This window comes from Elephas maximus, chromosome 25, assembly GCF_024166365.1.
Source record: "Elephas maximus indicus isolate mEleMax1 chromosome 25, mEleMax1 primary haplotype, whole genome shotgun sequence".
Taxonomy (NCBI): Eukaryota; Metazoa; Chordata; class Mammalia; order Proboscidea; family Elephantidae; genus Elephas; species Elephas maximus.
Window position 1 is genome coordinate 18,776,750 of NC_064843.1, and position 15,158 is coordinate 18,791,907.

The 15,158-nt window shown below is 38.9% G+C and overlaps 1 protein-coding gene across 1 annotated transcript in view; it reads left to right on the forward strand.

Annotated features, from left to right (window-relative positions):
* ADNP (activity dependent neuroprotector homeobox) overlaps positions 1-15,158 on the forward strand; it is a 29,749-nt gene that overhangs the window by 8,240 nt on the left and 6,351 nt on the right. Inside the window, exons 2-3 of the mRNA XM_049868897.1 lie at positions 13,136-13,248; positions 14,999-15,091. Of these exons, the coding sequence (XP_049724854.1) occupies positions 13,141-13,248; positions 14,999-15,091 (201 nt within the window). The 5' untranslated portion in view covers positions 13,136-13,140. The remainder of the gene's footprint in view (positions 1-13,135; positions 13,249-14,998; positions 15,092-15,158) is intronic.

Here is a 15,158-nt window from a genome sequence, read left to right on the forward strand (position 1 = left end):
GGTGATGATGATAACTGCTTTAAGCATTAACTTGGATCATCTCATTTAATCCTGACGTTTGAACAATACCATAGTGTCCTGGTTATACTATATGGAAAAGGAGGACTTCACAAGGTTAAGCAACAGTTGCAGGGTCACAAAGCTAGTAAACGGCAGAGCCAGAATTTACACACAAATCTGTTCAGCTCTAGGGGTGTATTCTTAATCACCACATCCTACCGTTTTCTTTCTACCTCTTATTAGAGAAGTTTGGAGATACAGTAAAAAAAAAAAAAAAAAATTTTTTTTTTTTTTTTTTTGTGGGCGATAGGTCAGGTAATTATGTGTCCATGAAAATATCATCTTAAAAAACACAAATTTGGATTTAGACTTCATCCTTGAACCTTTGTTTTCCCCTTCGGTTTGCTATGACTTCGTTATCTTACTAGCCCATACCTAAGGGTCTGGTTGTTTCACAGACCTTTCGGGTAGGGCTGGTGTGCTGTCTTCTGTTTGCCTTCCTCCAGCCTTTCTTGTGGGACATACAGAACACAACCAAATTTTCCTGTTAAAGTGCCACTAGTATCGTAGCAGCTCTCTTCTTCAGTGTCTGCAGCATCTCCCCAGTGCCCACCAGCCACACTGCTCTAGCTTCACACTGAAGGGTCTCCATCCTATACCCATCCTGCATTGCCAACCTTGTCACTCGTGTTACTCAGAAGCTTGCCTTAGCAGCATTCTGACTGTGCAGCAGTTCCTAGAACTCCTTGCTTTCCTGTCTCTGGTCCTGTGCCCACAAGTTTTTTGCAGTGGATGCAGATTCTTGACCTAACTTAGTGGGCCCAGCTCAGCTGCTACTTCAAACTCCCCTGACCCCCACCCCCCTGCTGAGAATGAACTTTGCCACTTTGTGGGTATCTTCCCTTTCTAGGCCGGGACTGTTCATTCAGTCTACATTTATCAAGTGCTGGATGTGTGCCAGGCACTGATCTAAATGCTGGAGATAGAGCAGGGAAAAGGACAGGCAAGGCCCTTTTATGGAGTCTACCTTTGTCAAGGGGCCCTGGTGGTGCAATGGTTAAAATGTTCAGCTGCTAACCAAAAGATTGGTAGTTCAAACCCACCAGCTGCTCCATGGTAGAGGAGACCTGGCAATCTGCTCCTGTAAAGATGACAGCCTAGGAAGCCTTATGGGGCAGTTCTCCTCTGTCATGTAGGGTCGCTATGAGCCAGAATCGACAGCACACAACAATACCTTCTTTGTCTTGAATAATGAGATGGCACCCTGTCCTCCTGCATATTTTAAGGGTTCTGTTTAGTCCAGTAGTTGAAATCGGGAAAAATTAATCTTTGCTGGAAAATGATGCGTAGTGATTTTTTTTTCCAGAGATGGAGATTTGGAAACCCTGGTGGCATAATAGTTAAGGGGTATGGTTGCTGACCAAAAAGATTGGCAGTTTGAATCCACCAGGCGTTCTTTGGAAACTCTATGGGGCAGTTGTATTCTGTCCTGTAGGGTCGCTATGAGTCAGAATTGACTAAATGGCAATGTGTTTGGTTTTTGTTTTTGGAGATTTGGTTTTAATCCATTTTTTTAATTGTGGTAAATATATAAGTAAAAAAAAATTTTTTTGCACTTTCAACAATCGTCACATACACAGTTCAGTAACATTAAATTATGTTCATCATGTTCACATCACCATTAAGTGTTCCCCAGTTTTTCCATCACACTTAACAAAAGTTCAGCGTCCCCTAAGCATGCCTTATTTCCCCCCCGCGTAGGAATTTTTATATTCTTTTACTAGCTGTATCTATCAATTACAATTTCAGGTAATATGTTATTAAACCTCTGAGATCATCTATGATGAGCATTTAAAGTAAATTAAAACTTTTTAAAGTCAGAGTATGAATAGTTTTGGCGGTGGTTGATAATGTGATGAGCTAGTCTCTTTGTTTTTCACTAGATTGTTCATCTGTTGTTAATGAGCCACACCAACATGAAAGAAAACAAAACTTGGTTAAAGTGCTGAAATGAAATTTGTCTTCATTTTCTTTTTAAAAGACTCCTAGTTTTATTTTTCTTCGGATATCTCCGCTTTTTGCAGTTCTATCCTTGTAACTTTGAAAAAAAAGTAAGGTGGTTGGAAGTTTAACACATGGGAATTCTATGGAAATCCTTTCTGTACTACCACATGCTCTAGAATCATTTTAATTGCAAAACTTAAAAAAAAAAAAAAAAGTTGAACTTCTCATGGAAGTAACTCCAGCTAGATTAATTCTGTTAGTTAAGGCAAAATGAATTTGAACCTTTGACTTGCTATGAAAGTGATAAATTGCACTGTTCAGCCTCTTGGAGTGGTGCAGGTTTGCTAGGAAAGTGAACTGGGTAGAGAGTTTTTTTTTTTTTTTTTTTTTAATACTTGACAGTTTCGGGGCTACCCAGATTCATTAGTATATTAGCCTAAAGTTACTCATTTAGTAGTGTCCAGAATGGTCTGGAATGGTGCAAAGGCCTTTAGAGTTCCTAAGTTACATCCAGGACTTGCTCTGAAGGATCTGTCCAGTTTGAGAAAATCTTAACAAATGCTTGATATTCATAATTTTTTAAAAATAGATTCATCAATGATAATTGCATCTGATTTCGAACCCGGACCACCCTGCTGATAAAATTTAAGCAAACCTTATCTTGTTCAGTATTCACTACTGTTGACTTAAATTTTCCAGCAGCTGTATTTTAAAAAGTGAAATTAATTCTAATAACGTAACTTCATTTAACCCAGTATAGTCAAAGTATTGTCATTGTAAAAACGTACTTACGAGATACTTTACATTCTTTTTTTCATACAAAGTCTTGGGAGTCCAGAGTATATTTTATACTAATGTGTATTTCAGTTCAGATTAAGCCACATTTCAAGTGCTCAGAAGCCATTTGTGACTAGTATCTATCTTATTGGATGGAAAACAGAGTTCTTTAAAAAATCAATTTCCTGAACTGTGGGACTCTCCCCTGTCTCTTCCTTCTTCACTTCTTCCCCAGCCCCCTTGGGAAACACCATTTCTGTTGAAAGAGGTGGACTTCATAAAACTTTTGAGCTAAGTTGCTTATATTGCTGCCAGAGTAAACACTGAAATATATAGAATGATTCCAGTTGTTTTAAAAAAGGAAGAACACTGTATGTGCATGAAAATTTGGAAGGATAAATACACCCCAGTATTAACAGTGGTTGTCTTTGGGTAAAAATGTGGAAGTTACTTAAGTTCTTCGATTTTGACTCATTGCAACTCCATGTTACAGAGTAGAACTGCCCCATAGGGATCTCTTGGCTTAATCTTCACGGAAGCAGATCACCAGGTCCTTCTCCCAGTAGCCACTGGGTGTGTGTGAACTGCCAACTTTCTCTTAGCAGCCACCCACTTAACTGTTTGCACCACCAGGGCTGTACCTATACTTTGTATCCCCTTATACTGAGCCTAATAGCTTTTTTGGTAACAGCTTTTTTCACATACCATATAATTCACCCATTTAAAGTGTACAATTCCATGGCTTTTTGTATATTCAGAGTTGTGCAGCCATCACCACAGTCAATTTTAGAACATTTTCAGTCATCCCCAAAAGAAACTCATACCTCTTAGCAGTCGCCTTTTTCTCCGTCTTTCCTCCCAAACCCTAGACAACCACTAAATCTCCTTTCTGTCTCTGTAGATTTGCTTATTCTGGACATTTCATCTAAATGGAATTGTAAAATAGATGGCCTTTTGTGACTGGCTTCTTTCACTTGGCATAATGTTTTCAAGGTCCATCCATGTTGCAGTGCGTAGCTGTACTTCATTCCATTTTATGGCTGAATAATATTCCATTGTATATGGACATATACCACATTTTATTTATCCATTCATCACTTGACAGATATTTGGGTTGTTTTCGCTTGGCTGTTATGCACAATGCCGCCATAAACGTTCACGTACAAGGTTGTTGTGGATATACGTTTCTATTTCCTAGCAGCTTTTATAATAACAAAAGGACTGTTATTTGGCGGAAAGAGCCAAGAGATAGCTGAGAGCAGACTAGCCTTCTGCCTACTCCTGCCCCCTAGAAAAGAAAAATCATCAAAGCCTTTACTTTCCCAAGTGATTTTCAGAATATTCTTGCAGAATTACAGGCAGTGGGAAGGTGGTAGAAACATAGCATACATCTGTTTTTTTTTTTTTTGAAAAGCTGTAGCGGCAACTGGTTTGGCTTTTTAATTATTTACTTGGTTATTGTGTTATTGAAAGATATCAGGGTTGTGGTTTTCGATTAAGATTTGGGTAGAAAGAATTCCTTCAGATGTGACTAGTGACTGTTGACATCCCTGGTGATGGTAAGAGTGCTTTAGGGCAAATATTCTCAGAGCTGAGTTCTTAATTCACTTCTTGTCCGGAGATGACAGAACCATCTGACCTGAGATGTGTGCATAGTCTTAATCTCTGTATCACTACTTGAACTAGTTTGGCTGGACTTCAAGGTCATTTCAGCCTTAGGTGTTAACGTTCTGGGACTTTTTGTCTCAAATGTATGTGCATAATATGGTGGGGTTTTTGGTAGGGTTTTTTGCTGTTTAAAGATAATAGCTTCATCTCCATGGGTAACGGGAGGAGCTCTGCATCCTAGATCTGGAGGTGTGGCCTGAGACGCAGCTCCACAACTGTCCAGCTGGTCATCCTTAGGCTAGCTGCTAATGTGTAAAATGAGGAAAGTTTAATTAGGCAACCCATAGATTCTTCCAGTGATTCTTGCTGCTTTTTCATAACAAATTTCCATTTAGACAGTGATTTAAAATACGAATGTCAAATCTCCCGTCTCTCCCAAGCCCTGTATGGGACACTTGTTCTTTTTCATTTTGCAGTCAGACTGCTAGTGCCCCTATGTTTGAGAAGGTAAGGAAAGCCTGGTGGTAGTTATTTCTAATCAGATGTGGAGTCAATAAAAGTCATCTTTTTTTCTCACCAGCTGAACCAGCTAATGCTGAAAAAGGCGGCACATATTTAAAAAGAAAAATTGTAGTTGATGATAGTCATATGTGAAGTGGCTGCCACCAACACAAATGCACTTCAAGAGCATTAATTTAAAAATAATGCCCAGAATTACAGACGTTGTCACACTTTTTACCTCCTGATGATGTCACATCTGAACAGCAGTTCGTTCAGGACACCGGAGAGATTGACAAACTGGAGCAATAGAACAGCCTTGAGATGACAGAAAGAATGGTGAGCTGAGCATGATTGACTTGGAGAATGGGGGAAGACTTTGGGGCGGGCTGTCTTAAGAACTTGAAAGGCTGTCATGTGGCTAAGGAATTAAGACTTCTGGAGGTATGGGTGGGTTACAGAACACTGTAGAGAGTAAACCTGGGAATAGAGCCATCCACTGTGGACCAGTGGCCTGGTGAGATTTTTCACTCCTGTCACTAGAGCGGGGTTATTTGTAGAAGGAATTCATACATTGTTGATAGAAAAGTAGCAAAGCACGTTCCTATCACCAAACATACCTGTAAAGGATGCTGTGTTTAGGTAAATATACTCATTCTGCCTACTAGAGAAATAGTTACGAAAAGTATTATATAAAAAAAAAAAAGGAGTTGCAAAATTTTATAAGGAATTTTATAATTGATGTGGTTAAAAAGTTGAAAGTTAAAGTGTCCTCCCCCCACCGCAAGTGGAGGCAATTTTGTATTTGAAACTTTTAAATTAATTGTTTTTTATCAAACCGGGAGAGTAGTAAAAATCCAATGCAGTCAGTAGTTAAATATGCAAGAAAACAAGTTGGGTACATTTCCTGCCTGCTGCTTTGCCTTTATTAACAGTATTCTAACATGATTATCCTAAACTATAATTGATGTTCATTATTCAAGTTTAGCTTTTAGTACAAGTATGCCATCGTTTGCAACATGGTTTTTGCTTTCTATTCCTCTTGGCTTTCCAAACGGCCCCTGTTTTAACCTCAACACTGCTGTTGTACATTTTCCGGTAAGATTAGGGAGCAATGAGACGAAACTTTCTTTTCTTCCCGCCATCACGTGGCACAGTGATATCTCCTAACCCAGAGGTGCGTTCTGCCCTTGGAGAGCAGAGAATTGCTTGTTCTTTGATGGTACTGGATTGGGAGGCGAGGAGGGGGGAGACAATAGAGCTACCCCTCCCCCCCCACTCCCCCCCCCCTTTTTTTTTTTGAAGAGTCTCTGACATCTGAAAGGTCTTTTGCCCAAGCTTACAGGAGAGTGAAAGATAAGCAGCTTCTCTTCAGGGCTGTGTTTTAGAAGGTTGAGTGGCATGATTGCTTCCAGACTGAACATGGGCTCTTGACAGACTTACTCAATTTAGAGCATTGTTCTGCAAGGCTTTACAAGGTTCATTTTTAAAAATACAGATATATAAATCTTTTTTACAACTGATTTAACTTAAATGTAGGACTTAGAGACACCCTTAGGACAAATATATCTTTGTTCATCACTTTGGATATAGATCCCTCAATGGTCAAAGATAAGGGCTTACTGGTTATAAAAAGAAAGGGTTTTATAATGACCGATGTTTTACTCAGTGGGTGATATAAAAAACCAAGCAAAACTAGTTGCAGTTGAGTTGATTCTGACTCAAGGCGACCCTGTAGGACAGAGTGGAACTTGCCCCATAGGGTTTCCAAGGAGTGGCTGGTGGATTCCAACTGCCAGCCTTTTGGTTAGCAGACAAGCTCTTAACTGCTGTGCCACCAGGGCTCCTCAATGAGTGTTGTAGATGAATATTGTATTACTGAGGGGAAGGTAGGAGGGAAAGAGAATACATAAATATGGGAATGATCTCTTTCTAAATAGTTTTGATCTTAATGAATCCTAATTGTTTCCACAAAGACATCACAAGATCTGTGTTTTGTTTTTAAACTTTGGTCATAGTGAAGTAACTTGACACTTTGACTTTGTTCATGATGATCTCCTAAAAATGCCTTGTCCCACTTAGGAAACTGCCAGCATAATTTAGTATTCTTGAGTTAGATCAGTGGTTTAAAAAAAAAACTTCAAAAATCTGACACTTTAACGCCCGTGTGGGTTATAAGATCTTTATATAAATACTTGGATTAGCATTAATGGGAGTGCTTGGTTTTGAGTTTTAAGTATTCAGGGCTAAAAATCGGTGTCTGAATTTCTTACATATTAATTTGCATTGATGATGTTACCAAAGAAGATAACAGCTGCCATTTTTTATTCACTAGTAATGGTATCATTTCCAGCTCTTGATTTTTTTTTCCCCCTTGTCAAGCTAAAAGATATTCCCAGAGAGATTGTGTTATTATTTATAGCTGAATGTAGGAATGTTGAAAAGACAACATCGAAGTAAAAACTTCATGTACTGATCCTTTAGGCTTACTATGAGTTTCCTATAAATTTATGTTCTGATCCACATGTATTTAGCGAAGATTTTCAGTAAACTCTTGATTGGAATTGTAGCATAGATGTCAAATGTCATGCTTTGGGTGACGACCACTAGGCCCAGAGTCTACATTTCGGTCTGCCACTTTGGCGTCAGTTTGCATCTGGGGTTTGGTTTAGACTAGTGATTATTTCAAGGGGACACTTCAAGCAAGGTGCTTCCTCTGTTCAACCTGACCGCCTCTATTTTTTTATCTTTTTGTTAATTTTTGAATTTACCCAAGATTCCTTTGGAAGGAAGGGTTTTCACTGCCTTCCCCCCTTTTTTTTAAGGGTTTGAAAACCACTGGTTTAGACTAAGCAGCTTAAGTGCTACAGTAAGGAAGTAGTAGACATCCTTGCTTGGTTAGCTCTTATTAGGCTTTTATTATGAAAAACACAGATCTGCTTTACTAGTACAACTGATGCATTAGCAGTTGTTCTGGATACAGCTTTTTGTTCCAAAGTATTAGAAAGTAGCACTTATACCTGCAGTCAGTGGAAACTAGGACACACTACTATGTTCATTGCTGTATTTTATGGCATGTTAAATTAGTGCCATATATCATTTATGAAATGATTGTATGCTGTTATCAGGGGTTTGTAAAACATTAAATAATGCATATTTTTAAAAACCTGAAGACCTGTATATTGGAAAATGCCGTGCTAGATTAACACTTGCAGTAACTTAAAAATGTAATCTGGACAAGTTTGATTCGGATGCTTTTTCTCCTGGCTTGATTAATTCTCTGTGCCTGGTCAAATGCTTAAGATTAGATTTTTTTTTTTTTTTTTAACTTTCCAGTGGCACAGGTCTCTTGACCCTTGCCTAAGTAAATGGTTTTCTGTTTGTCTCTTCGGTCCCTCATTATAGACTATATGCCACCATCTTTGATCTGGTAGCTTTGCAGAAGTACTGCCATAGACACCCCACATTAACTGTGTGTCGGGTCCTGCAAGCCTTGCCCTGAGCCTGCTGACTTAACACTGCCATCTAAGTGTCCGGAGTTCCCAGAAGAGCCAAGAACACTCTTCTGACTAGATCCAGGGCTTTGGGCAGAGCTGTTGTATTAGCAAATATCGAACATACCATCAACTGCCAGAAGAATGAACAAACCTGTCTTGGAAGTGAGGGTGGCAAGACTTTGGACATGTTTTCAGGAGGAACCAGTCCCTGGAGAAGGACATCATGCTTGGTAAAGTAGAGGGTTAGCAAAAAAGAGTAAGAACCTCAATGATGTGGATCAGCGCAGTGGTTGCAATACTGGTCTCAAGCATAACAATCATGAGGATGGTGCAGGACCAGGCAGCATTTTGTTGGAACCTAACTCAAGGGCATCAGACAACAACATTGTTTCATAAATGATTATAATTAGATTTCTTAGTTAATGACCTCTTTGCTTAAGTTCACAATTATTGCTTGTTGCATCATCATGTGCCCTGCCGCCGGCCCCCCCCCCCCCCCCATATAGATTCAGCCTGCAGATAGGTTATTTCCTCATTAGCCAGGTTTTCTCTGCCAGTACTTACCCTCTGGTACTTGGAGTAAAGGAATAATTTTGCTTTTGATGAAGCAAGAAGACATGTATTCCATCCATCTTTTATCTTTATTTATGTGGTTTTAATTCATTTGTAGTCTTGGGCTACAGATGTTAGATTTTCATTTCAACCACCTGACACTTTCTGAGAAGCACATGAATAGGAGTTTGGGCAAGATTAACAAAATTTTGTTTTAATGTTCAGGCCCTAATGAGTAGGTGTGATTATAATTTGCAGAAATGGATATAGAAAGGAGCGTAGTCAAATCATTTAACAGTAAATTTAGATCATTCTCAAAAATTGATGGTTTTAGTTCATCAGATGGCATATGCTTACCAAAAAGCTAGTTGTCTTAAATTACGGATAAAATAACTTGGAAATGTTAGCCCTATTCTGAGTAGGTCATTGAACTTTGCCCATATTTTAAAATTTAGAAAGTGTTTGGCTTTTTTGATACAGTGTTGTGTTTGGGGGTTTGTTTTTTTTTTTTTCATTGTTAATGAATCCCGGGCCAAAGCATCTTTAAGAATAACTATATCATCTTGTTAAAGTATTCTTTGTATTAGATCTAATTCACAAGTATAATTATAGCTATTGTTCTTCTGTGTTCCCTATGCCCAGTTGGTCTACCAAGATACTTGTTTGCAAATGACATGAACCAAAGGGCTTAAGCAAAAGTGGTACTGTGTTTGCTTGCGTGTCTGAAAGGTCTAGGGGGGTGTCTGTCAGGCTTAGCTGGATTGAGGACCTTAAGTGGTATCAGTAGGAGTCTTTCCATCCCTCCGCTTTTCTCGTTGTGGTTGCAGCTCCCAGCTCTCCCTTTCAATATCACTGTCAGCCCTAGTTGAGTCACATGTCCAACTCTGTACTAATTACAGTGTTATGTGGTAGGATACTCTTATTGGTCAACCTAAGTCATGTACACTCTGCTGTAATTGACAGCACACCAGTTGTGGCAGGGGCAGTTCCAAGAGGAACAAGTGTCTTTATTCTAGTGACTTTGGCTGTCCCGTGCTCTAGGCCCTGTCCTCTAGAAGTGATGGATTATTGAAGGGGAAGAATTTGTCTTATTCAGCTCTCTGTTCCTGGCAAAGTGTAGGTGCCCAAAAATGACTGATGAACAGATGGACAGTGGCACAGTTGATTTCCATTAAATTGGTTATTTTGTCTTTTTTACACTATGAGCTTGAAAGATTCAGAATATGGCTGAAGGGAGCTCTCCTTGGTATTGAGATAATGATGCTGACCTGGTAGAAATGGTCATCCTGATAGCCAAGGAGAATGAAGAGAAAGGATTAGCTATTTGAGAGACAAAATGGGGAAGAAAGTAAGCCCATCCCTCTACATGGGCCCCTTTTCCAGATTTCTAATTCAGTGGAGGAGGCCAGAAGTAATTCCTGTAAAAGTTTTTAAACAAGAATTAAATAACATTAAGGAACCCTAGAGTCAGCTGTTCACTTGACCTTAGGTTTCTTAACGGCGAGTAGTAGGCTGAGAAAACATGGGCCCTTATAAGTTCTTTTTTTTAGCAAGCATAATAATTCTAACATGACTGATAAAGTTTGCTCAAGACTGTGTCTCAAGGCATCTTTGGATTCTCACAGGCATAGAAAAGCTGAAGAAGTCTACACAAGAAATAGGTAACAGTGGCCTCTCTGGAGAGAAGAGCTGCATCGCTAGAGGATAGGAGCAAGAGAGGGCCTTTTTTACTTTCCTGTACTGTATGCCTGTTTTACCTAAGGAAAGTGTTTTAATTAAAAAAAAAAAAGAAGAATCTTTGTGAGAATCCTGAGGATGTTAACAGATACGAATGTGTGTTATTCTAGCTCCAGACAGACAAAATCTTGGAACTGGCCTCCATCAGTGGGAAAGGGGTCAGAGTATGGAATTCCCAAAATCATTATAATCTTAACTCAGAACGCTCTATCTTTCAGTGTAAACTTTAATATGGGCTCTTGCTAGCTGCTAAGCATAGAACAAAGAACAATTTTTTGTGCAGCATTTTCCAGCAAGTAGTGTCACTGTTTTATTTATAAGTCTGTTTAATTCAGCCTACATAAGTAAACTCAAGAGACTGACTCTATAACTGAAATACCAGTTTTTGCAAATTTTAAATTTCTTGCAGCTAAGCTCACTTATGGAGCATACTCACTTTTTCAGAACTGCTGTGAATCATTTGGGTTCCAGCCATGCAATGAGGTGTTTCATTGGGAGGTCTTTAAATGTCTTTGTTAGCTGTGGGTAGGCACTTAGAATTCCTGGTGTTTTCCATAGGGGAATGTATTTTCCTTTCTCCTGAGTTCAGTTATGACTTCCCATGAGTATTTTCTATAGATAGGTAGACTCAGTAGTGACTACATTTCCAAATCTTTGTGTCTGTTTTGGCTGAGACGTTGGATTCCAGGAGGCAGGGAAAACCAAGAATGGCTGCTTTCTGGGCATATCTCTGCTTCTGAAGTGAAGTGGGATTAACTTAGAAAGTTCCAAAAGAGCTGCTGAATTTTGGCTGGCCCACAGAGAGTTTATGAAATGAGTAGAGAAACAAGATGTCACTTTGCAGATTTGGGTGCCTGTGTGGGTATCCATTTTGATGCCTCATCTCTTCAGAATTACCCCGTAACACATTTCTGTTTTTCTGAAACATTTTCTATCAGATATTTCTCTAAAAGACCTGGTTTGTGGGAACTGTTTTATTAAACAATTGTGTTTTTTTTTTTTAATTATGGTTTAAAACCATCAAAAAGATGTTTTAAAACAATTTGGGAATAAAATTTCCACAAAGGATAATGGATTTGGCCTTGAGTGCACATTAATTATGTCAGAAGCAAGTTTTAAGTCTACCGGTATGCAAATTATCAGCATTTCAGAGAGAGCAGAAGATCCCAGCTAATAGGATTTCCATCTTGAGTCTGATAATTGTATTTCAATGAAATATGTTTCTCTTTTGGTCCCAGTTAAACTTTGGTACATTTTATAGGATAGCTTGAGACTTCTAAAGTCCAGTAATACATGCAGATTCAGAATTTCCAGGATGTATTGTTGGTTTGGTAGGGTTCACTCTTTTTTTCCCCCTCTACTTTTCCATTTTCTATAGTTAATGAGTTTTTTTTTGTTTTTTTTGTGGAATAATCAAAGAGGTGACGTGAGGTTTTATTATGTTTGATCAGTTGGATAACTTGACCTTGTGATCATGGTTTACAAATGGTAGTGGAATTAGAGGAACAGCCTTTATTGTTTAGAAACCCAGGTTTGCACGCATTAAATTTTAATGCCTGGTGCTTTGTTTTTGGTTTTTAGAACTACTTTATGTCCTGCAATTTTTTTTTTTGAATTTAGATTTAAATTGTATGGTAATTTAACATTTTTAAAGGAAGCATTTCTGGATCAGTCATATTGAAGGCAGCACAAATTTTCAGCTGCCCAAGTTTTTACTAATTTTATTGTCTTATTTAAACACATGCTCTAATCTGTAAAGAACTTGGGAAAGTGGATCTAAATTTCACTTCCCTTACACATGTAGGCTTTTCAGTTTTTCAAAAGGCTTCCTTGCTTATCTTTGTTTTAATGAAGTCTCTAACAGTTGTTACCATTTGCTCTGATGCCAGTTGCCCAGTTTTTCCTACTCGGCATTCATTCCATGACCAGACGTGAGTGCCTGTGTTCAGGGGGGTGCCTTCAGGGTGTACGTTACATACCCATTAGTGTTTTTAGTTTGGAGAGCATACAGAGACTTTGAGGATGTTTATTTAAGAACACCATAGCAATATGCAAGACAGTTCCCAGATAAAGAAACTTTCTTTACCCTGGCACCCAGAATTGTGTGGCAATGATACCAATATGGCAGACATTTTTCTATTTTCAGAAGTTCAGCATCACAAGGAGAAGAGCACTCACATTTGATTTAAAAATAATTGGTCAGTATTGTTTCCCTAATTCTGATTTCTTAAAAGCTTAGTCCATTGGAACTGTGCCAGGTTAGTTAGACTCAATCAATTATAGCATAAAATTTCCTGGTAAAAATAAAGAGTAGAGAGCACATACTTAGACATTCTTATCTACCTGCCCTTTTTTGTTGGACTGGGTGAGGGTTTGTGATTGATCCTACTACCATTAGTGGAATTAGTAAATATTACAAGTTGCACATGTTTTGACTTGACTTAAATTTTTTTTCCCAATAGAAACTATGTTCCAACTTCCTGTCAACAATCTTGGCAGTTTAAGAAAAGCCCGGAAAACTGTGAAAAAAATACTTAGTGACATTGGGTTGGAATACTGTAAAGAACATATAGAAGTAAGTAGCATGTCATTTTTTTATTTTAATTGACTCAGCCTCTGATCCATTACTTTGTGTCAGTGGCCAGGATGGTTAATTCTTAGATGTGGTTCTGAATTTTAACCACAGCATTAGCTTCACCAGAACTTTCTCAGTACACCTAACGTGTTACCTTCTCCCTAAAATGGACATTTTTCATCTTGCAGTCTGAGACAAAGGCAGCTACCATTGAGTTACTTAGGTATGTCATACATTGTACTAGGTGCTTTAAAATTGTCTCGAAATTTAATCCTTAAAGCAGCCCATGAGGAGATGTAGGAATTCTTATTTACAAATGAAGAAATTGGTGAAGAACTAGGTCCAGCCCCACATAACTATGGAAGTGACAAGGTCTGGCAGGCTCCAGAGCCTGAGTGCTGTGATCTGATGTTGAGGCATGCGTGGTGGTTTGGGTGTTTATTGTCTCTTTCTGTGGGAATTCAGCATTTGTTGGCCCTTTTAACCCATTGTAGACTATTATCTTCCCCTTGTATAACAGTTTAGACCTTACAGACTGTTTTTTCTAGCCTTTTTATTCTCTGAGCCTTATAACAGCCCTGTGGGATAGCCAGTGCGATGGCTTCCTCCTTTTCCAGATCTCATTCATTGCTCCAGATCTAATGGTTAAGTGGTCACAGAAAGCCTCGGATTGAAAAGAAATTTGTAAAGCTGCTTTTGCCCACTAGCCTCTACGTTCCAGCTGGCCAGGGACCATAGCTACCTTGTTCATCCAAGTATTCATTCCCCTAGCACCTAGTACGGTGCTTAGCACATAACGGGTGCTCAGTCAGTGGATAGACTTAAAAGTAAAAAAAAAAAAAAAAAAAATTCCTTCGTGCAATACCTTTTCTTTCCCTGAGTCCCACTAATGTACTCCAGGGGTAGACCGTGAAGACTGCAGCTTCTCCAAAGTGGGCCTCTCTGGTTATGTTGTCCTCAGTGTAGAAGCAGCCCTCATACCCTACACTTTCAGGTAGGTCTGCCCGGATGAAGCATTCCATTCAGGCCACACTCGGTGGAGTAGTCTTCACAGGAATGTTGAGGGACCTTTTCTATCCTGCATTTGATTTGTTCTTATATTATTACACCCATTACAGTCTCTGGAAATTACATGGACTTGATTTTCCCACACTGAGCTATGAACCTTTATGAGCAAGGGGAATTTTATCCCAACACTTTCTGTCTTCCTTCTCTTTGGAGAAACTGGCCATTAGATTTTTACATGAGCATATAAATTTAACATCATACTGTTTACTTTCTTTGAATGGATTCCTTTGCCTGCTTTTTGGGTTCAGAAATCCTGAGTTTTCTTCCTAGTTACCAATCCAGTCTCCCGTCCCCACCCCACTATAGAATAGCATGTCCACAGTGCTGTAAGTGAACATTGTTATCTTACACTGTATTTCAGTACTGTAACTGTCGAGTTACGGTATTCTAATGAAAAGTGCTTTGGTATTAATACATGGCTGGTTTTTACTTAGAACTCCCAGGGGTTTCCTTGGTAACCTGGCTGATCATCAGGGGAATGTCTGGTTGAAATAAAACATTTGATGCAATTTCATATGGCTTTTTGTATTTCCTAAGAGCCTTATCACTCCTAGTTTAGTTCTTGATAGGGTTGGTTTTCCTGTGCCTCTCCCCAGCCCTCGTTTAGTGGTAGGATTTATATGTAAGCTTGGGCTAGAGTGATTCCACTTTGTTCTTGTAAACTTCTTTTACTGTTTTCTAGGATTTTAAACAGTTTGAACCTAATGACTTTTATTTGAAAAACACTACATGGGAGGATGTAGGACTGTGGGACCCTTCGCTTACAAAAAACCAGGTAAGTGGTACAGGAGACTTCCCAATGGCAGCATTCTTGGGAATACTCCGTTTTCAGCTCTAGGCCT